The 23,072-nt window shown below is 47.7% G+C and overlaps 1 protein-coding gene across 1 annotated transcript in view; it reads right to left on the minus strand.

Moving 5' to 3' along the window:
• Positions 1-23,072, minus strand: part of ALK (ALK receptor tyrosine kinase) — a 636,280-nt gene that overhangs the window by 99,462 nt on the left and 513,746 nt on the right. Inside the window, exons 6-8 of the mRNA XM_074331841.1 lie at positions 11,907-12,038; positions 4,382-4,513; positions 2,600-2,700 (exon numbers count right to left, since the gene is read on the minus strand). Coding sequence (XP_074187942.1) covers positions 2,600-2,700; positions 4,382-4,513; positions 11,907-12,038 — 365 coding nt within the window. The remainder of the gene's footprint in view (positions 1-2,599; positions 2,701-4,381; positions 4,514-11,906; positions 12,039-23,072) is intronic.

The following is a 23,072-nucleotide window of genomic DNA, read 5'->3' on the forward strand; positions in this document are numbered from 1 at the left end:
AGGCCAGAGCTGGCCTGCTTCTGGAGTGCCCTGGAAGCTGGCTGGCACAAAGTCACACATTGGCTACGTCTCCATCGTTCGTGGGCACCTGACCTGGCTCCATTTGGGCTCGGACGGGTCTCTCCCAGCCCCGTCTGTCTCCACCACTTCTGTCCCCCACGTTGTCATTTCTAACTCCTTCTCTGACTCATCCTGCTAAAAGGCAAATTATACTGCACTGTTTGGGCCACAAGTAATGGAGGAAAACTCTCAGCATGGGCTCAGAATAAATTTTGGTCACAATTGGCAATTACACCTCAAGTTTCATCGTGCATCCAAATCACTGAGGGTGGGGTTTGGAAATGCAGATTCTGGGCTTTGCTCAGAGACGTCATTCAGGAGGTCCAGGGTGTGTCCCAAGAATCTGTATTTATTACATTTTCCAAGTGACTGCAACTGGAGAAACATTGAGCTATTAGTTAGCTTGTATCGAGAAATGCATTGAAGGCAAGACCAGTTCCCCTATGGGAATCCACGGATGATTGTGGGGTTTCTTGAGGGAGCATTTTGAGATATTCTGCAATTACTTCAACTCCCTGGAGGTCCCGTGGACCAGGTCTAGCCTGGGTTTAGAGAAGACGCTTGGTGGTAGGCGTCAGCCCTGGCGCTCAGCTTGGCCAGGAGCCTAGGGGTCTGACTGTCTTCGGAGACCTTCACCCCTGGCTCTAGGCAGTGTCCCCCGTTCTGCACTCGGGCCCCACAGCCCACTGAGGTCCCTTTAGGAGTTCAAAGGCCCCCAGTTAACCTCACACAGTCTCACATGGCAATGCAACATCCTTGTCCCTGTCACCGACGTTCAGCCAACCTGAGAAGGAAATCAACTTCCTGCTTTCTGCATTCAGATTTGTATAACATAAATGGCAGGGCTTACAAACCTAGAAATGCATATTTCTACTTTGGTTATTTATTTTTCCGACGAAAACATTTCTCCCAACATTGGGAATTCAAAGACCCATCAGTATTAGATGAATGGTCTGAAAACCTGAATGTGAAATAACTGTGAGCTGAGAATCGAACAGACTCACTGCCTCCCCTTCATTATTCCTGCCGAGTGAAGTTCTGGAAAAGGGCAGGAAATAGCAGAAATAGCCCAGAGCAAATCTGACTGGAGGAAAAATAAAACAGGCCAGTAAAACAAAACACCTGTTTAAGCTATTGATCAACCCAAAGGTTATTAGAGAAATGATGAAATGTTAGAAAAATATCATTTTTACCTTGACATTTCTTTTTCTAAAACCAGACTCATATTCAATTCAGTGAAAAGTAAATTTAAAGATCAAATGCTTTTAAGGATCCCTCTCACCTCTCAGGTGGGCCACCTCTCCTCATTTAGATCTCCTCTTAAGGAGCCTTCCTCTCAAGTGGCTGCTCTGAAGCGCCTGAGAAATATCAACATGACTGTAACTCTACCATCTGCATCACATGTGTGGTTTCTCACATTCAGTTTAATGTAACGAATCTATTTATTGAGGCCCTGACTTCTTCCCGAAAGGATTTAAGGTGGCTTACAGAGAGGCATAAAATCTGGTCAGATGACGTAAACTAGAAGAGGGTAAGAAAGACGGGGCAAATGTTGTTAGAAAGTGGAACAGAGAGTGAGGCTGCTACAAACTACACCTCATGAACCCCCACTGGCTTATTAAGAGAGGAGCCTCAGATTTAATTAAAAAAAAATTGAGACGTCTTTTCTATTCTCATTTGTTTTATGTCTGAGTTTTTATTTCACAACAAAAAGCCTGGAGAGTTTGACTGGGCCTGTACCCCTGAGCAGGGAAGCCTGCTTGGTGCGTGGCCGCTGGCCGGAGCCGCAGCGGCAGGGACCCCTACCAGCCGGCGAGGGGAAGCGAAGCTCGTCATTTTCACCATGTCCCTGACTTGAAGGGAAACAAATCGCTCAGAGGGAGCATAGCTATTCCTGAAATGAAGCCAGCGAAGAATTTCTCCTGTGAGTCTCCAGAGAGAGACAAGACTGGCCAAATCTACACTAGGTGTTGGCTTTCTACCATGTGCGAGGCGCCATGGTGGGGGATGCAAAGAAGCAAGGGCATGGCCGGCTCTCCCAGAGTGGAGTCTGACTTTCGGCTGACGTCTTCTTTCTCCTCCCCTTCTCTTTCCGAGTGTTTACACAGGATGCCAGGCACTGCTGGCTAACTATTGCAGTGCTTCCTTGGTGCCAGGGGCTGTGATCAGCCCTTTCCATATATCACTAACCTATTTAATCCTTGCCTCTGTGAGGTAGTCACTCTTATTGCCTCCACTTTCCAGGTGAGGAAACAGAAGCCCTGAGAGGTCATTAATTACACAAACAGATTGTACAACCAGTCAGGGTTGCAACCTGGCTTGGACTCAGGTAGTTGATTCCAGGGGCCACATTGGGGTCTAAGCATACTTCTTGGTCCCTAGAGAATAGGACATGGCACAAAGGGCCCCACTGTCCTCCCTCCAGGAGAACAACCAGCCTCACCAGCCCGGCTACTTGGCTCGTCTGGTTGAGTTCGTCTGGAAGTGCTGAGGTGCAAGGTGGGAGAAGTCAGAGAATGAGAGGAACACTGAGACTTGCCTCGCATGGAGAATTCTTCATCGGTGCGGGAAACGTAGCGCTGGTCACCGTAGCACTTTCCGAGGCAGGGACCTCAGTGGTGTTGAGCAACAGGGCGTGGCCTGGGGCAGAGAGAAAACAAGTAAAAAATGTACAGTCGTCCTGCACTGAAGGTCCCTGGGGGGCAGAGTTAAGAGTGCAGGGTTAATGGGAACATCTTCTCTAGCCTCAGGACATCTTTGAGGTCATGGCTTTCTGCTACCTCCAATGGACGACACAGCCTACTGTCCCTGTCAACAAAGCTTGGCTCATTCCAAACGGCCTGTTATGTCCAAGCACCATACACCTGTGTCACTGCATCTCTGTTTTCCCAAAGTCACCAGCTTTAGCCCATAGCCCAGGAGCAGCCTGAGCACACTGGTCTTCCCTGGCCCCACTGCTCCTCATTTCCAGTCTTGCCAGTGCTTTGCCCACAAATGGTCTCTACAACCTTCACTCTTTTCTCCCCTTCTGGAGCCCAGGTCATGCTGTGCTGCAGGCCCTGACCAGGAAGACTCATTTCTTGTGTTTTCTAAGCACTGACCTGCCCAAAAACTTGGGAGAACATGAGCTCCAACCCCACGTGGTGGTGGGAGAAGCATCTGTAAACCACCAGGAACTGCAGGCATTTTGTAGATGGTCAGTGCTATGGACACGGGTGCCAGAGTGAGCCCACAACTTTTTAGACACCCCTCAGAACCCCAAGCAGGACTTTAGTCATTCATTTCTACTTTTCTCTACCTCTTAGCAAAATCTGTTACTGAGTTACTACCAAGTAACAAAGTCAGTTGGGTCTGGAGCGGAGTAACCAGGATGGGCCTGAAATCTTAGAAAGCAAGCCGCCCATCCTTGAGGAAGAATCAAGGAGCTGGGGTTACGTGACTGGGGAGAGAAAGGACCTCATACGGAGTGTGGGTCATGGTGGTTGTCTTCAAATATCCGAGGGGCGGCCTCTGTGGGAGAGGCTGTGGTTTCGTTCTGTGGGGCTCCAGGAAACAGAAACCATGGTCAATGAGTAGAACTTATAGATGGTGGAGCTTATCTCAAGTAAGGAAAACTGGTCTGTGATTCAGAACAATCAGCGGAATGGGCAGCTTTAGGAGGCATTAGAGATCTTTGACAGGCGCTGGACACTGATTCACTGTGGTGCTGTCGGGGGACTATTGAACTGAGAGCAGAGCTGTGAAGATCATTTCTGGCTCTGAGCTCCATTTGTCTCCTCTGCCCCTGCAGACAGGGTGCTGAGGACCATGCAGTGTGGGGAGGAGGTTGGGAGGAGAAGCAGGAGCTCTCGGGCCTCCACGCCTGCTGAATGGATCAGCTGTGGGGCAAGGTTCCCAGAGCACAACCTTGAGGCAAGTGACACAGGCCTCCCTGTGCCTCAGCCTCCCCAGTCATAAAGAGGGCTACAAGTTTCCTTACCTCTCAACGAGTTATGGGCCTGACACATAGTAGGTCTCAATAAATACTTGTTGAATGAATGGATTCTTATTGTTGCTGTTATTCTTATCTTTCAGACACATCCTTCACCAAGGTTCTCATTTTAAGGAACAAAAGGTGACACCGACATGGGCATGATTTAATCACTCTAAATCCCAGGCAGATCTGAAGAGGAAACTGTGTGGGAGCACCCCACGGCAAGCTTTGGGCAGCCACCTGGCCTTGCCCTGCAGGTGGGGCGAGGTCCAGCTGCTCTTGGGTGGTGCCTTACGTCTCTCGTCTGGCCAGGTGGGCACCAGGGGGAAGGGAGGAGAGTGGCAGTACCTTGGTGGTTCTGGAACCGGGCCTCCTTGAGGGTCTTGACCTGCCACTGGGGCGTGCGGGGTGAGAGTGTACCTTGGGTCCAGCCACAGAAGCCATCCTCGAAATTGCAGTAAAAACCCGTAGGAAGTTTACCTGCAGGGAGAGCACAGGGACATAGTCATTTCCAGGATGGCTACAGGCAAAATATGCCAAAGTCAAGTAAAATTAGCCACGTGTGACTGAATTATCCTCATTAGTAACAGCTCCCAGCCAGACCCTTGATGTCTAATGATACTGAGAAGAACGAAATGAAGCCCCCATCCCTACCTTGTGCCTGTGATAGCTGATGACTTTCTGATCTTGAGAAAATAAAATAGTTATAATAATAATAATAACTCCATAGCAATGGGTATTGTTAACCTAGTTTTATATATAACAAAGCAGAGGCTCAGAAATGTTAAGCAACGTGACCAAGGTCACAGAACCACTGGGTAACCCAGCTGGGACTTGAACCGCTCTTGCACTTCTCGATTCTGTGCTCTTTCCACTGACCCATGAGTGTGACTCCAGGAGAAGTCAACATGTAACTCCCTGGAACCCATTTCCAACGGCTGACCCAATGACAAGAGTGTGGCAGTAGCAGTGATGGTGTTGGTCAGGAGTTGGTGGGTCTCCTTTAAATGAGCCCTGCCTGGAAAGACACATAGCACCCTGAACATTCTGTTTGCCCCCTTTACTTCCCACTCCCCTTGCAGTTATGTGAAGTCACATGAGCCGTTCTGGCCAATGAAATGCGAGTGGCAGTGACGTGTGTCTCTTCTGGACTGAGGCTGTGGAAAGCCCTTGTGCGATTCTTCAGTCTCTCTCCCCCTGCTGAAGCGGCCAAGGAGAGCTCTCATTGCTGGGGATGCTGCTGTATGATGGTGGAACCCCTGTCAGTCTGTGTCCCTGAGAGATCCTGTGGAGCAGAGGCCCCTCCTACCCAAACCTTAGTGGACAGGGACCATAAAAGTGATGTTAGGCCCCTGAAACTGGCAATGGTTTATTACTGCAGCATAACCTTGCCTATCCTGACCAAGCAATCCCAGTCACTGGGGCCTCATTATATCATCTGTTGGCTCAGCTTAAAGGACCCCGTTATCCTTTTCTCTGCATCTGACTGACCTCAGGTCCTGTTGAAGAGGCAACAGTCAGCTTTATAGACCATATATTTCCCTGCTGCCCACAGAGGGAGGAGGAAAAGAAATGAGGGTTAGAGAGAGCTCACGGTCCACGTGCTCCAGCTTGCTCATAGAATGGCTGAAGGAAGGCTCCCCGCCCTGAGTGGGCCATTCCAGGCTATTGAGATTGCGCCCAACAGCGTTGGGCCAGGCGGGAGAGGAGCAGCAGGGCTGTGTCTGCACAGGGGAAAGGCACTCTGGCTGGACTCACTGCTCTTGGTGTCCTTCCTCTGTCTCAGCCTTCTTGGCAGCAGCAGGCTAACAAAGAGGGCCCTAACGCTTCCTGGCTGTGACAGCACCTTAGTGAATTATTACTCATTTCCCCCTGATTCTCTGTGCATTTCACACAGAGGAAGAATTATAAATTAAAACAGGCTGTCACTGACTTTGAGCATCTCTTCCCATTTATACCCCCCTGAAGAAATCATTTTCCCTCAAGCCTTGCATGTTCCTCTGATTAAAAATCCAAAAGCTAAGGAGATCTTTCTGTTTTATTTTTTATGCCCCCCTCAAGGGATCCCACATGCACTTCTTCTGCAAAAACTAACTGGTGACCTTCCAGGAAGTGTCCTTTACAAACATGCTCTAACCGGGGACCACAATGGAAGATTCCAGCAGGCGATGAGCTGCTGGTAGAAGGAGGCAGGGCTATGCTAGGGCCTGCACAGCATACTACTCCATCTTTACCCTTTCAGGAGGTGGAGGCAGAGCAGTTATCTTGACTTATGGGTGTTGGGGTCTCAAAAGTCCTGGAATCGGACACCTGGCCTCTAGTCCCAGCCTCACCACTTCCTGCTAGATGACGTTAAGCAAGTCACTTCCTTTCTCAGAGCCTCAGTTCCCTCATCTGCAAAATGGGGTAAAATTACAAAAAGTTTCCACACTCTGTCCCTTACTTTCTCCTCAAAACAGCCCTGTGAAAGAGATACCTGTGTATCTCTTTCACAGGGCTGTTTTGAGGAGAAAGTTGAGCAAATATAGGGTGGTGGTGGCATTATGAATTATCCTTCAGACCTGGGTGGGGAACTCATCAGGGGATGTGTTGAAACAGCCAACACCGCTCTGGGGGCACAGACAGGTTCCTGAGCTGCCTGTCTGGAAATGCCTGTGGTAGCTCTGCCTATGCCTTCCACCTGGACAGGAATAAAGAGAGCCATTGGCATTCTGCACCTTCTGGGAAGCCCACCCTTGTTGTAGTTTGGCATAGCATCCAGGGTGAGCTGGAAGTACTTTATTTTTGGCTGATTCCATAAAGGGACAGGAGGTAGGCAAAAATAGGTCAATGGGCAATTTATGGGATAATTAAAACCTTGAAGGGCGGGAGGGGGTGACGAGAGGATTTCTACTACTGCCAGCACATCAGGGCATGTGCTCAGCAAGAGGCCATTCCTGAGGAAGCTGGTGGGTGTGGGCATTAGCACAAAGACCCTTGGTGGATTTGATCAGGTTTTGGGAAATTGCCACTAAGGCCAACTGCTGAGCACAATGTCGGCACACAGGGTTGGGTCTAATGTCACCTCCTCCTCGGACCATCCCTTTCTCCTCTCATTCACCCTGAGCACCTGTGCAGTTGTTGGTACCCTGTAGGATTTCAATACTTAGGTGCTGGATGAAATGGGAGTGGGTTCAGTCCTCTAACCCCTCACCACTCAAAATATGGTCCAGGGACCAGCCATATCTGCATCAGCTGTGAAACTGTTAGCAGTGTGGAATCTCAGGACCCCCACCCCACCCCCACCCTACTGAATCAGAATCTGCATTTTTAACCATCTCCAGGTGCTTCCTAATGTCTGAGAAGCACTGCTCTACCTGACCCTCTCCTTGGGCTGTAGCCAGGTATTTCACTGGCTAGATGGCCAAATTGGGCTGTGTGTGGGTCAATCAATCCCGTAACATTTGGCAATTATGACAACTGATTCCACTCTAAGAGAGACAAATTGGCAGAGTCACAGAGATGTGACCTCAGCAACAGCTGCGGGAGCTGCCAAGTATAAACTCCAGGCCAAATGACACCACTTCTTTTCCTTCCTCTGTGACAACTCTGTTAACATTTTTGATAAATATGTGTTATACATTTCCTTGAAAATATAGAGTCATGGGAAAAAATGTTAGAAGAAATACATCAAAATATTATGGTTATCTCTGAATGTCTGAGAGGGAGGATTATGGGCGATAGTTATTTTCTCCTGTGTACTTTTCTAGAGTTTTCAAGTATTTTACAACCAACATGTTTTATTTTACAATAAAGAAACTTTTAAAAAACTGTTTTGGCCTGGCAGGAAAAGTATCCCCACAAAACAGTTAAGATTATTGAGTACACGGAGGGGAAGGCAGTTGTCTGTAATACCCCATTGGTCAATGACCCATCCAGGGGCTGAAGTGGGGACACGTCACCCTTTTTTGGGGAGCCACATTACAAGGAGACCATTGCTCAACACAGAGGGAACCCTGAAGATACCCTTTTGATAGGTTATAGCATCCTGGACTGTCTTAGTTAGATTGGCAATGTTTGACTGGAAAAAGGGCAGGAGGATGGCATGTGGTTTGGAGGCCAGAATGTGAATGGACACATTCAGGATGAATGGAGACAGGCAACGGCAATGCCACCGCCTCCGTTTCAGGTCCGCCACTCATCCCGGACAGATATATTGCTCAGGGTTGACACTGATAATCTGAATAAAGCTCGTGTGTGTGTGTGTGTGTGTTGGGGGGAGAATTCCTTCTGGGGAAAATGTGGGAAGTTGAGGCTGAGAGTTGATGGGATACAACCCACGTTTCTTTCCAAATTCCAACCATGGCAGGGCTTGGTTGACTTCACTGGACCAAGATTTGTGACCCTGTGACCCTTGTGGGGGTTCCTTAGAAGACCTGGACATCCCCAACAGGGTTGGGGGTGACCATCTGCTCACAGAAAACAATCTAATAGGTTCCAGACTACCTCAGAAGGACCAGGTGAGGTCCAGAGCATTGTCCTAAACGCATGCACACATCAGGGGGCATCGTGTTTCAATTCATATTTCAGATAAGGAAACTGAGGCCCAGAGGTGGGGATGAATGATCTCCTCCTTCCTCCAGCCCCTCTCCCAGGAAGGGGGTGGCAGAACCCTGCACCTTCCCTGACTTTTCTTGGCCCCTTCTTCCTGGATGGACGTGTACCTGGGGTTGTGCTTGGCACAACTGACTGCTGGAAACTCATAGACTGAATGAGTCTGGCTTGTAGTGGTCCAGAGCTTGGGCTTTGGAGTCAGACTGAGTCTGAATTCCTGCTCAGCCACTGGCTAACAGTCTCCGTATGAGCTTCAGGTGACTCGTCTCTAAGATGGGTATCATAGCATTACACAGGATTGTTGAGAAGATTCAGTAAGTTACATGAAAAGTGTTTGGAGCTGCTCCTGGCACATAGTACCTGCTCAATAAGTGTTAGCTATTGTTGTTATTATTATTATTACTATTGTCATCTTTATTGTCGTTATCTTCGTGGTGATGGTATCCAGAATCAACAACAGTCAATGTGATAGAGAAAAACACCTAAAATCCCAGAGAGAATGAGGCACACAAATAAGGGAAAGCGTGTTTGCTCAGAGTGGAAAAAGATCAGAATAACCTTCCTTCTGAATTCCTAGCAACCGATTTCTAGAGCAAAAAACTCAGTGTGGGTATTCTCCAGTGTGGAGCTGTCATTCTGACAGCTGGTCAGAGCAGCTTTTCAAGTGTGGCTGAAAAGGCCACAGGGCCCAGGCACCTGCCCTCTGGACTGGAGCCAGGTTTCCCTCAAGCTTGGAGTTGGCCCTGGAAACCCCTCAATGGAAAGCCCCAGAACAGGAAACTGCCCCGAGCCCACAGTAATGGGCTGGATCCTACAGCCTCAATGCTCTAATCATGACTCTGTTCCTGATGTGCTGTGTGACCCTGAACAAATCAATTACCTTCTCTGTGCTTTCATTTTCCCAGTTGTAAATCAGAGCATGCCCTGCCTGACCTGTATCCCTGTTGGGAGGTGGGTACCAAAACACTTTAAAAAGGCAAAAGCAAAATTACACAGCTCAGAAGCACTGCTGGAAATACTGCAGAGACAAATAACTAGAGAGAAACACATAAGCCTCTGCCCAGGGCAACGTGGGCAGGTTGGCTTCATTTTGGTGCCCTTGTACAGTGAGAGGTCTGTGAGAAAGGCCAGGAGCCCAACAGTGTGGGACAAAGAAAATGCTTACCTGCAACTCTTTGCTGAGTTTTATCTAAACAACCACAATCCCACCATTATTGGAAAACTTCACCGGAAAGTTTCATATAAAAAGGGAGTTTTTCAAATTGAAAAATGGATTTTTTTATTGCTTCATTTAAAAGAGAATAAATAAAACTGCTTTTTCCCCCTAAGGGGAAATCTGTCCTCCAGATGACCTGGGAAACACTGTGAACTTTTTAAAGCTACTTTGCAGGCCACAGCATCCTGGGGCTCATGTCCCTGAGAACTGAGGCATTTGCTCCTGTGTCTGGGCCCCAAAGCACCCCAGGCACATATGTCTGCATCCTTCCCAGCCGGATTTTTGGGATGGATTTTCAGCACCTTGAAGGCAGGTGTTGTGTTATTCATCTCTGCTCCAGGATGTAGCATATTTTCCAGTTCACATTATATATGGGTTATGTGTTCTAGTTTCCCTGACAAAAATGTCAAACCCTCTAGAGTGTGTACCCCTGGCCAGGCAGCTACTGAGAAAACTGTTCAAGTGGAGTGGGCACTGGCTGGGTGTCTAACTGCTGCTAATTCCCAGGGAGACCTCAGCAATTTGTTTTCCTTCATGGAGCCCAAGAGTCCAAACTCATTGATTTGTTGTAATGAACAGTCAGTGAGCACCTATGCTATGCCAGGAACCACCTGAGATATTGGTCCAGGGAAGAGTGCCAGACCCAACATGCCCACAGGGAGGGAGAGAGACGCGAAAACCACCTCTGTGAAAGGTAATAGATGTGCCCCACTAGGCTTGCTAAAATAGAAAGACAGGTAATAAGAAATGTTGACGAGGATGTGGAGAAATGAGAACGCCTATGCATTACTGGTGGGAAGATAAGGCAACTACCAAGCTGTTTTCTAGTCACTCTGGCAGTTCCTCAAAATGTTAAATACAGAGTTACCATATGACCCAGAAATTCCACTCCTAGGTATATACCCAGGAGAAATGAAAACATCTGTCTGCACAAAACTTGTACATGAATGTTAACCCCGGCATAATTCATAATAGTCAAACAGTAGAAACAACCGACACACCCATCGATGGATGAATGGATAAACAACATGTAGCATATCCATACAGTGAAATAATGTGGGCAATAAAAAAGCCACGAAGGACAAGCTACGACATTATGGCCCTTGAAAACATTATGTTAAGTGAAAGAAGTTAATCACAAAAAACCCACACATTGTACGATTCCATTTATACGAAATGCCCAGAACAGGCAAATCTATAGAAACAGAAAGCAGATCAGAGGTTGCGTAGGGCTAGAGGCAGGTGGAGGTGGGGGAGGGGAGTGGGAGGGAAACTGGGAAAGATTGCCAGGGGTTTCTTCGTGGACTGATACAAATGTTCTAGAACTAGATTATGGTGATGGTTGCACAACCCAGTGACTACATTAAAAAAAACCCCACTCAATTGTACACTTTAAACGGTTGAATTGTACAGTATATGAACGAGAGCTCAAAAAAAGCTGTTAAAAAGAACGGATGTTCTGGTGGATGATGGATACCCTGGGCTGGAGGAGGGACCAAAGGAAGAAGAACCAACTGTACGTGTGGGGGTGGGCAGAGGAGGCGTCCCAGAAGAATTGACTCTTGGGGTGAGTCTCAAAGGAGCAGATGTGACTGGAGAAGGGGAAGGGCGAGGGATACCATACGAGCACAGTCAGAGGCGTGAGGGAGCCGAGACGCGGTTTGCTATGGCTGGAGCTGGGGTACCTGGAAGATTGGGAGGATGGAGAGTCAGGTGGGTGATGGAAAACAGGCTTGGAAAGTGAGGGAATCTGGGCCTAGAGGGCTTCTCATGTCACGTTAGAGTTGGGCTTTAGCCTGAATAATTTCTCTGCATGAGGATACTGAGAGCATAACTTACAAGACCTGTTTTGGTTCTTAACTTACACGCTCTTTCTGGACCACAGATCTTAGCTCTGTCTCTTGAAGACTGTGTAGCTTTTGAAAGTTGTCACTGAGAGGAGACACAATTGGCACTGGATGTAAGGGAGGTTGTCCAAATCCGAGTGCCTGGGTGATGGGGGCCGGAGGGGGATATGGGCATGGCCTGGGCTGAGGCGGGTGGGGACAGACCCCATCTACTCACTGCACAGCTGGCCCTCATCTTCTCCCTGGGCGCAGTCCCGGTGGAAGTCACAGGCCTGCCCGAGCTGGAGGACTGTCCCATTCCAGCAGGTGAAGGAACTCTGCAAGGCCATCTTGGATCCCGGGGAAGTTCCTGGAGACACACAGAGACACACGCCCCTGGTCAGTTTGGGTGGTCCCATCGGAAGGTTCAGGGAAAGCATCACTCCGTCCTGCTGTTCACATCCCAAGGCCTGATGGAGACACCAGCATCTCAATCTGGCCACAGCCAGGGCCAACACCAGGAGGCTGAGAGGAAGTCAAAACCCTAACTTCCCCCGCCGCCGTCCCCAGCCGACTGCGAGGGTGCAGGGGTTCTCCTTTTCTAGCGATGGTGAGTAGTAGAGTGGACAAGGTTTGGTCCAAGTTTCCCCCAACACTCTGGGGGAACTCATGGGTCCTCAAACCATGGCTTTAGTATGTCAGGTAGACAGCCTGCAGGTGGGGTCTCACGTGCACACAGACAGATCTATCCTCAAGGTCACATCTGGAGTAGCAAGGGAATATCTGGCCCAGTGTATCTCCCCCATGCTCGACCCCAGATTCCACCACTGGAGTGAGTCTTGAAACACGCAGCACTTTGGGTCGTGGAACAGGTAAAGCACCCATGTGAGAGGCCAGGTCTGGACTGTCCTCCATGACTGGCTGTGTGATGCTGACACACCAGCTGTGTGTCCCTGCCTGACTAGCCCCCTGTCTTTCCGTCCACAAAAGGAGAGTTTTAATGATATTTCTAAGGTCTGTTCCAGTTCTGAAATTCTAGATAAATCAGATTAGCCAGTGGAGGAAGGGAGAGGGCAAGAGTTTATAATGAACCTGTTAGCAGTTACTCATTCCTGTATCCACAACAATGCATTATGGTCATTAATTAACTGTGACCCCAGAGAGCCAGGTGAAGGGAGGAGAAGGCTGGCCTGGCCTACCCTGTCCTACTGAATGGGCATTTTGCCTGGAAACCACCTAGCAAGGACCTGGCTGGTGCTTCTGACAGCACCTCCTGTCACACAGCTTTTGGTTGGTGTGGGATGGGGGAGCTTTTAGCCCCTGTGGAGATGAACAGGCAGGGCCCACCCCACGTATGGCTGCTTTGCACCCTGTCCCTTTTTCTAGCTCCATCCCCATGGCACCTGCTGCCTCCGCAGGATCCCCACCCCAGGCCACCTGCCTGGGTGGTGGAGAGGATGAACCAGAACTCCCCCTTGGACAAGGCCCACAGCTTCTCCAAGCCTCATGTCAGGGGTGGGCTCCTTCAACTCTGGCTGTGAAATTAGACTTGCATTTTTTAAATTTTATTTTCATAAAACCTCCCAGATCACTGTGATGTGGGACTCTCTAAGTCAGATGATTTTTAATACCTAAAAATCCATGAATTTCTGGTTCGGTGCACTATTCCCAATAGCACGGGCGTTCTCCTCAAGTTCAGCCTGTTTACTTCTAGAATCCCTCTGTGTACCTCAGCACATCTGGCTCTGTAAAGAAGCTGGGAAAGTCTTAGCAGTGCCCATTTCCTACATGGGGGACTGAGTCAGAGAGGTTCCATGACTTGCCTGAGGTCACACACCTGGTAAGTGGGATTCAGACCTAGTCTGTCAAGACTGCAAAGCTGCTCTCTCCATCTCCTGGAAGGCGAATGCTGGAGGTGGCCTTGGGCTGTCTTTTCCAGACTAGTGCAGGTAAGACTCAATTTGTCAAATGATGGATGATGGCTACCTGGCATTGTGAGACGCGCTTCCAGCCTGGCTGGGCATTCTCGATAGCTCCTGGATATGGGAAACACAGGCCTTGCTTCCTTCAGGGAATCACATTCAAGTTCTTTCACCTGCTCTTCAAGGTCCTTTGTGATCTGGGCCCAAATTTCCTATCCTGTCTCACCCTTCTGTCTCTCCCCACGAGCTCTGTGCTTCAGAATCATCTGGTGTTGGTTCCATGCAGCCTGGCTCTAGAACCAGCTCTTGTTCCCATCTTCTTCACCAAGTTGTTTGAGTCTCTGTCCCCCTCTGCTCCAGCCACTCCCTGCACTCTATGTGTACCACAAGAAGCCTGCATAGTAGGGGACCTATCTGTGGCTGGCTGAACAATGGACCCACGCAAAGACCCACATCCTAAGCCCCCGAACCTGCGAATGTGTCACTTTATGTGGTAAAAGGGCCTTTACTAATATCTTTAAGTTAAGGACCTGTAGACAGGGCGATTACTCTGGATTCTCCAGGTGTAATCACAAGGTTCTTATAAAGATGGAAAGAACGTCCAAGTAAGAAGCAGGAGAAGTGATGGTGGCAGCAAGAGTTTGAAGTAACGTGAGGAAGGAGTAATGTGAGGAAGAAGCCAAGGAATGCAGGAGGCTGCTAGAAGTTGGAAAAGGCAAGGATATGGATTCTCCCTTAGAGCTTCCCGAAGGAGGCAGCCAGCCCTGCTGACAACATGACTTTGACCTGAAACTGATTTTGGACTTCGGCCCTTCAGAGCTCTAAGCGAACAAATTCGTGTTGTTTTAAGCCACCAGGCTTGAGGTAGCTTGTTAGAGCAGCAACAGGAAACTACCGCACCATCTAACCCTGACTCCAGCTGCAATGGCAGACTAAGTCAGCCGGGGTCTCGGTCATTTGAAGCCCAGAAACTTTACATCAACTGCTCAGTGACTAGATTTCTGTGGTTCCCTGGTCACCTCTGCCCCTTTCTTCCTCACACAGAAGGAAAAATGCTACCCCTTTCCATCCCTGGCCTCAAGACAGGCTAAGCCAATGTGTTCTCCAAATCCCTTATTGATTCTAAATGCAGGGAAACACAATTGGTCAGTCGCATTCTGTTGGAAGCTGGGGAATAAAATGCTGCTCAGATGCTGGTGCTGGTCCCCGGAAGGCACAGTCTTCCCCCTGCAGAGGGCGGCCTCGCTGAAGAGAGGACTCAGGGGCTTTGCTGGGGGTAGTTGTGGACTTGGTCCCAGGGAACAAGATCACAGCCAGGATACCTGGATTCATCTATGGCGTATCTGCCACCCGCTAAGCACAGCGCCAGCACTTTACCTGACTGCTCACTAAACTTGATAACCACCAGGACAGGGCGGCTCTGTTATTTCCACTCAATAGGGGGACATTCCCAATCCCAATTAAGTGAGGGTGAAGGGTGGTGGCTGTGAGGGCCGGACAGGTGCGTGACCTTAGCTGGCGGGCCCTGCCTGCCCAGTGACAATGCCTGTCCTCTCTGCCCCTCTTTCGGGGTAAAGGTATTTAGGATAATAAGAAAAATTCTTCACATTTGCTTGGTGGTTTCTAGTTCCCAAAGCATTTTTCTTATGCCTCATGTGGGATCATTAATTACAGTTAGGGCCTTGTTTCCTTCGCTCCCAGGTCGACTGAAGAAAACATAAGCAAAATAGAAAACCTGTGATGTCTTCCTCGACCTATGGAACACATGTAAGCTGTGGTGTGTTTTATTCACACGTTATGATTAGGCCTTGTTTCTTTTAGTGTTTTCATGAACATGTTTCCACATGTTGCCACACACCAATGATTTGTCATTCCCTTACAGTTCTTTTACTTTCCTTCTAAAAATAGATGCCTACTGTCTAAAGTTGGAAATCAGGGTAAAAATAAACAAAAGAAATGCCTAGAATCCCATTATCTAGACGCCATCATTTTTAACATCTCAGAAGTTTTCTCTTTCGTTTTTTAGGCCTATGCTTGAAACCTACCTATATCATTTGACTAACCAATGTCACCCCAATAAATTTAATAAAGTTGAAAATAAGTAACAGTGTGTATAATTGTGTTATGTGCACATATGCCTTAAAATAATTAAGGTTATATCACGAGCTTGTCCAAAGGTTGAAAAATTCTCCAGAAGAATACTTTTTAATGGCTACAATACTTTGGGATATGTACCATCTTTTATTTAAACGTTATTCAATGACTGGATTGTTAGACTGTTTATAATAACACCTTGAAGAATAACTTTGAGCATAAACCTTTGCTTTCATTTCAGATTATTTTCATAGGATACATTCCCAGAAGTGGACTTACTGAATCAAAGGGTATAAACATTTTAAAGGCCCTTGATATATATTGTTAAATTACTTCCTAGAAGGTAATCCAATTTGCGCTCTCGCCAGCTGTGTGCATACATACATTGCCCTCTTACTACAAGCTGGCCAACCCTGAATATGACTATAGTTTTTACTTCTAACTAAAGGTATTTCCCTGCTGTTTTATTTTTGTATTTCTGTGGTAGTTAGTGAGGATGAATATTTTTTTCACGTTACTAGCTTTGTTTTGCTTTTAATTTGCCCATTTCCATTTGCCAATTTATCTATTAGGTTCTTCATGTTTTCATATGGAATTGTATGAGATAATAGGGATGTGAAACTATTTATTATTATATGTTTGACAATGTCCCCCAGTCTTTTATATGTATTTTCATTCAGGTGATAATGTTGATATACTGGAGTTTTAAGTTTGTAGTAATCCAAGCCTATCCTGTTTTCCTGGGTGATTTCTTTTTTCTCCTATGCTTAAAGAGTTTGCGCCACGTGGGAGTGGTAATACTTGGGTCAGCTTTCGTAGTCTTTGAATTGCCTTCTCATTTGGGAACATTTTCCAGCATCACCTCATCTCTCAGTAATGGAGACCTAGACCTCACCACCTCATCCACAACACTTTTGTGGATACTTCCATTCTCCCCGTCCAGAAACTTTCCTTTCACTTGGACTTTTACAGCATATTACTTCTTGCACGTAACATGGCGGACATTCTGCCTCATGTTATAACTAGCTGCTTGTATGCCTGTCTTCCTCACCAAACTGGAAGTGACTGGAAGGGAGGTATCAAATTTTTATGAGTCTACAATGGTACCTTGTATTGAGATCTCCCCACCCCAATAGCTCCTATGTATCATTTATGGAAGGTTTTATTATACCCATTTTATAGTTGAGAATACAAAGGCTTAGAGCAGTTACATGGCTTGCTGAGGGACTGGTGGAACACCACATTCTTGACATTTTGTTCTTGATCCTTTGTACTGAGTTGCCTGTGAGGTCCCCCTGGGTGACGGGTGTCCTTAGGAGCCATGATAGTGGGTACAGAAGGGCAGGAAGTCGGCATCCCTGGCCTTCACCCCAAACCTTGACAAAGGAGGGGTCCAGCAGTGGGAGGTTAGTGCTGCTTTCACTCTCTCGATGCCCTAGAGTTTATCCCCAGCACCTCTCTTTTCTCAGCTAAAGCAGTCACAGCCCGAGAAGCAATCTCCTTCAGCTCTGCTTCTACCAGCTCCTCCCCCTCTCCTTTCCCTGGCTGGAGCCGTCCAGGCTCCCTGGCATTGCCTCCTCTGTACCACAGGGAACTTTATGCTTGTGAGAGATTCAATTAGATGGAAACCTGGTACTCTGAGCTATACTGCCAGTCCAAACGCAAAACTAATGAGGTGCAACAAAAAACAACCACTCTGTCTTCTCAAGTTCTTTTTTTATGGGGCCCATAAATTCCAAGGGGGGAAGGACCCTTGGTGAATGGTTTTAATCAAGGGCCTGAGTTTCTTAAACAGCAACCTCTCTGTGGTTGTGAAATGATTGTTCCAGCTTATGGAGTATGTTAACCTGAGGCCCTGGGTGGCCAAACCCCTGCAGCTTCCGAGCTGCGAGGAAGGGGCGGGGCGTGGACAAGAAGAGCCAGCTCCCACTTCCTGCTGGCACTTGCTGATGCTTTCCACCCAAGGTGTCACTGATTCCCGACACCAAATACCCTCATCCCAGAAATTGCTGTGATGCTTGGGGATCTTTTGTTAGTAAGGGTCTTCTCTGTGGAAATTTATTTATCTTTGGAAAAGCTGTTCTTCCCAGAATAACGATGTATGTCACTGGGGATAGTAAATTGTCATCATTTCTTACCTTTGTATAGCATTTTAATAGCTTACAATGTGCTTTCCTAATCCTTCCGTGTTTGAATCTTATAAAAAAAACTAGCAGCACAGTTATTATTCCCATTTGATTAATGAGAAAATTGAGGATTCGAAAGACTAAATAATATGCTGAGAAATGTTTTTTAAATGGTAAGGCACTACAAAATGCAAACAGTGACTGCCAGGTGCTTTGCCTGTGGTCTCACAGCAAGTAAACGACAGGGAAAGGCCCAGCCCAGAACCTGGTCAGATGATTGCAGGTTCCTCTCCCACAACTGGGATTAGATCACCTTCTGGAGAGCCCCCTGACTGCCCATGGGAGTTACCTGGGAAGTTAGAAATACTGTTGATCTTCAGGCCCCACCTGGACCAATGAAATAAGTATCTCTGAAGGAGAGGCCCTTGGCATCGGTGATTTGAAAAGCTACCTGGGCGATTCTCATGGGCATAGGATTGAGAATCACTTCCTCAGAGGGCTGGAGGATCTATCCCTGAGTACCTATGTGTCTTGGGTGCGTCCTTTATGTAACTTTATGGGTCTCCACTGCCCCCTGGTACAATGAGGGTGAGGCCTCAAATCCAACCTTTAAGACCACCATCCATTTGCGACATCTTGATTTTGGAGTTCTGGGCAATGGTTGTTGGTGGCTGTATTTTTTTCAGGTTGATGTGATATAGTTAGTGCCATCCTTATTAAGGCTGACCATTGAATGACTCTCCCCTGAAACCTTCTGCCTTCCTATGCATCTTTACCAAGCCACTTACCCAGCCAGCTTCCCATAGTTGCCTCATGTTGGCTTTTCCTGTCTTACTCATCTGTCATTTGCATCCTGGAACATGTCTCCTGAAACAGCGTGCCAAATTTCTTTGCCCATTTATCTCCTCTCCAATGCAGCAGAAGTGAATTCACATTTGCACCTGAGATACGTGTGGCCCAGGTCAGGTTACACGAATCACTGTTCCACACCAGGAGTGACTTATTGGGTTCACTTGCTGAGAATGCTCCTTTTCCCCCTAATTGTGCATTCAAAGCAGAAACCCAACACATTCCCCTCCTTCAATCATGTCTTGGAGATTTGAGGCTACAAAATCTACACAACTCTCCTTACTCACATTCCTTTTTTAAATGACTGTCAAATTTTAGGTCAGTTAATTAAGTTTTAATTAAGGTGATTTATGTGGCATTAAAAGAGGCACATTTGTATCAGCTTTTGGGCCGTCTCCCACCTGCTTGCTGTTGCCTAACCAATGACACTCGTTGAAGGTGGGAAAATTGAGCACTGCTTCAGTGAGAAGGGGGGTCTTTCTCTTAAATGAAAGACAAGGGGATATGGCACGTGGGAAGAGTCTGGCTTCTGGAGGGCGGGGAGGTCCGGAGTGGGGCTGGAGCTGGAGCCTAGGGTCTGGGCCAGGTTCCTACCTGCTGGTAGAAACTTAATGTTTTCCGGGACGAGAAGAATCAGGTACGTAAGGGCAAACAAGCCCAGAGCCATGGAAATGGACGGTGACATGATGAAGAAGCAGTCAAATAGCATGCACAGGCTAACAGCTGTTCCTGCCGTGCTCATGCTAATGGGGGTGCTGGGAGGCCCGGGGACCGTGTAAATTACGCCTGGCAGAGACCGGCCCTGCAGAGGGCTTTGGGCCTCATAAATTGCAGTGTGGACAACCTCATTAAACAGCTGGCATCTTGGGTTGCTACTCAAATATAAATGGGTGAGGAGAGGGCCTAGCTGTGGAGGGTTGCCAGTAAGCTGGGTAAGAAAGCACTGTGCTGGGAATGGAGAATGCTGCTTGGAGGCCTACCTCTGCTACAAGGCCTCTGGGGCCACCAGCAAGGCACTCCTCTCCTGGGCCTTGGTTTCCTTGTGTGTGGAACCTCTAAAGCCAGATGTGCACATTCACCATGGGCTCAGGCTATTGCGTTGATGGTGTGTCCACAGGCTCCCTGCAACAGTCACACAGGAACTTGGTAATCGTGCTGCTTTCTGGGCCCCTTGTACACCTAAGGAGTCAGAATACCTGGGGGTAGAACCCTGGGGCCAGTATGCTCCGCAAGCTCTCTTGGTGGCAGTTGGGTACAGCAACGTCTGAGAAGCTCTAGTGTTGGAGGAATAAGTGGATCTTCAGTTTCTTTTTCCCTTGGAAGAAGCCAAGCCTTCCAGCCCCACACACCCTGTCACTAGGACAATTCCCACCTGGGGGCAGGGTTCGCAGAGTTCCTTTCACACCTGGATTCTATTTCTGTTATTTCTCCAGCAGCCTAAGTTATCACTTTGTATTGATTGAAACCGCTCAGGTTTAGAAAAAATAATATTCCGTTCCAGTCCCCTCTTCTGCTAGCTAGTGGTGAACTCTGACACAGTTCACAGGGTTCTTTCTTCTGTAAATCAGGGATGCTATCTAATTGATAGGATTTTGGTGAGGATAAAATGAAATTATATACATAAATAATATGTGGGGTGCTTATGAGCTAATTTCAGAGTATCCCAAAGGGTTTGGGAAAATTGGCCATGGAGGGTGGGTGGGAAAGGATCAATAAGGGGGTTGGCCAGGCCGAGTCTTGGGGACAAACAGCACCTTTGGGAATCCCTCACATCCCATCATAGAGGCTCTACAGGGCTAGACTCTGTCAGCAAAACGATGATAGAAACAAACCCAATAGTGATTTGCAATACAATAATAGCTATGAATAATAATAGTTGCAATGATGAAATTTCAAGATTTTTTGTCTCTGGAGTCACCCCCACCTCCCCCCACACCCACCCACCAGAGTTAGCTTTCTGAGCCCAGCTCCTTTAGGCCCTAATCCTACTATAAACCTTTGCTGGTATCCATGGCATTCAATCCAAATAAAGACTTTGCACACCTGTCACAACCCCCATCCCAGGCTGCACTGTGTCCTTTGCCTCTTTAGCTAAACAGTGTGACTTGCCGTTTCCTGAACAGTAACCATCACCACAGCCTTTGTCTAACCCGATTCAGTTGCTTAGAATCAGCTTCTCCATTTGAACAATTCCTCCTAATTCAGATGTCCCTTTCTCAATGGCTCGTTCTTCTTCCTTTAAGGAAGACATGTGACTCCCTGTGGAGTGCCCTGGTAATCGCTGCGCACCTTTAACTGTGTGCTCACCTCACCCTGTTGTGCGATACGTCTGCATTGCTGGCTTCTCCCACTAGATTCTAAATTCTTTGAGGCAGGTGGTCCATCTTACTTATCTCCTGGAGACGCCTGGCACACAGTGAGCACTAATGAATGCATGGTGAAGGTGTGCAAAATAGATCACCAAGTTTAGGGAGAAGAGGGGGGAGAGGTGGAATTTCCTTGCATTCCAGAAATTGCTAATTCCTTTAGTTTATACCATAGAAATTCTCCCCACCTTCCCCTCCTACCCATTCCATTTAAGTTTTGGATTATTGAACAACTATATTCAGAGCTTCTACTAAGCGCCTGACACTGGGGTTCAGGTAGTGAACAGAGGGTAACATGGATGATCTGGTTTGATAGATGGGTCCCATGAGTCCTCTCTGGGGAGGTGCTATTTGAGCTGATACTGGAGGATAAGAGAGAGCCAACCAGGTAAAAAGCCTGTGGAGAAGCAGGACCTACAACACTGGGGGTGAGGGGGAGGGACTGGGAAAAGAAACTTCTGGTCTAGAAACAGAGCAGAGGCCAGTGCGGCTTAAGAGTGTCACCGAGTGTCGTGAGGGTTGTGAAAGGTGGCCAGGGAAGGAAGCAGAGGCCCAACAAGGCAGGACCTTGCAGGCTGTGGAAAGTGGTGTGGATTTTGCTTAAGGAGTTTAGACAAGAGACTGAAAGCCATTTGATTAGTTTTATAAAAGATCATTCTGAGCAATTTAAGGAGCATGCATTGGAGAGGGCAATAGAAGTGCACAAACCAGTTCGTAGGCTGTTTTAATCAACCAAGCAAGTGATGAAGGCCGCTTGCACGAGGCTGGGGATAGTGGAGACGGAGAGAAGTGAGTTGTGTGAGTTACACGTCAGAGGTGACTCTGGCAGGAGGGCCGACAGCCTGGAGGTGAGGGTGAGACACAGGGCGACACTAAGGATGGTGCTCAGATGAAACCAGGGCCACTAGCTGACACGACGGAGCCAGTGAGGGTTTGTTTCAAAATCCCAATTCCTTGAACAAAGTCGGTCTCCATATAAATTTACGAAGAACCGCAAAGATTCCCTTAGGCCATTAGTAGGAAAACAGCATGTGTTTCATTTCACTGTTGAGCTCTCCGAAGAAAGTAAAAATTTTCTTATTCCTTTGTACCCTCAACAGTCCCTTTATTTTCTTGCATGGCCCTTTTCCCAAGGTTTCCCTATTCGGCATTTATCTTCATTGCTTTGCTGAAAAGACATAGCAATAATTTTACTTTTAATATTATAAATGACCTCTGTGTACACTTTACCATCAGTCTCCCTGGAAAGCGGTGATATTTAACCATTCTGCACCACAGCTTCCCATAAAATACGTTGCTTTTCTCTTCTTGTTTGTTCAGGAAACAATGAACAATTCCAATCATACCTTGGAGAATTACTAATGATCACAAACAAATTATAGCTACAACTGAGACCAGTGCAAGGACCAAGCAGATTATGCTGTGGGGAAGGCTGCCTGGAACGGAGCGCAAAGGTGAGCCGGCGTCATTCCGACTGGAGGAGCAGAGGCAGGAGTGTCAATCATGGGTTGAGGTGCCTCCACCAAAGGAAGCTGGGTAGAGTCGGCCCCTTGAATACAGATGGGAGGCCATCTTGCCTCCGTTGGATCCGTGGTAGCCATGGTGAAAGGTTTGGCTGCCTGCTGATGAGACAAGATGGCCCTGGGTGCTGTTGCAGGTATCAATCATGACAATAACTACCGCCATTCATTGACTATTGAATGCTTATACTCTTGGCTCTGCATTAAAGGCTTTACATGCATTACTTGATTTAGACCTTACAGCAACTATGTGAAATAGTTGTTATTATCTCCATTTTATTGAGAAGAAAACTAGGATCCAAGGATTTGTGAAGACATTCCTGAGGTCCTAGAGGCAGGATTTTATGTCTGTCTGATCTGCAGCCCATGTTGTTAATCAATATGCTAGACCCACCATGAGGAAAAGGCTGTATTGGGGCCCCAGGAATAAACAAGAGGGAGGACTGTGGACTGCAAGCCAGTGGAGCGCCCGAGAGAAAATGTGTGCCCCAGGCTGGAGACGGAGGCCAGGGAAAGAAAGCTGGCAG

The sequence above is a fragment of the Rhinolophus sinicus genome, linkage group LG05 (assembly GCF_036562045.2).
Source record: "Rhinolophus sinicus isolate RSC01 linkage group LG05, ASM3656204v1, whole genome shotgun sequence".
Lineage (NCBI taxonomy): Eukaryota > Metazoa > Chordata > Mammalia > Chiroptera > Rhinolophidae > Rhinolophus > Rhinolophus sinicus.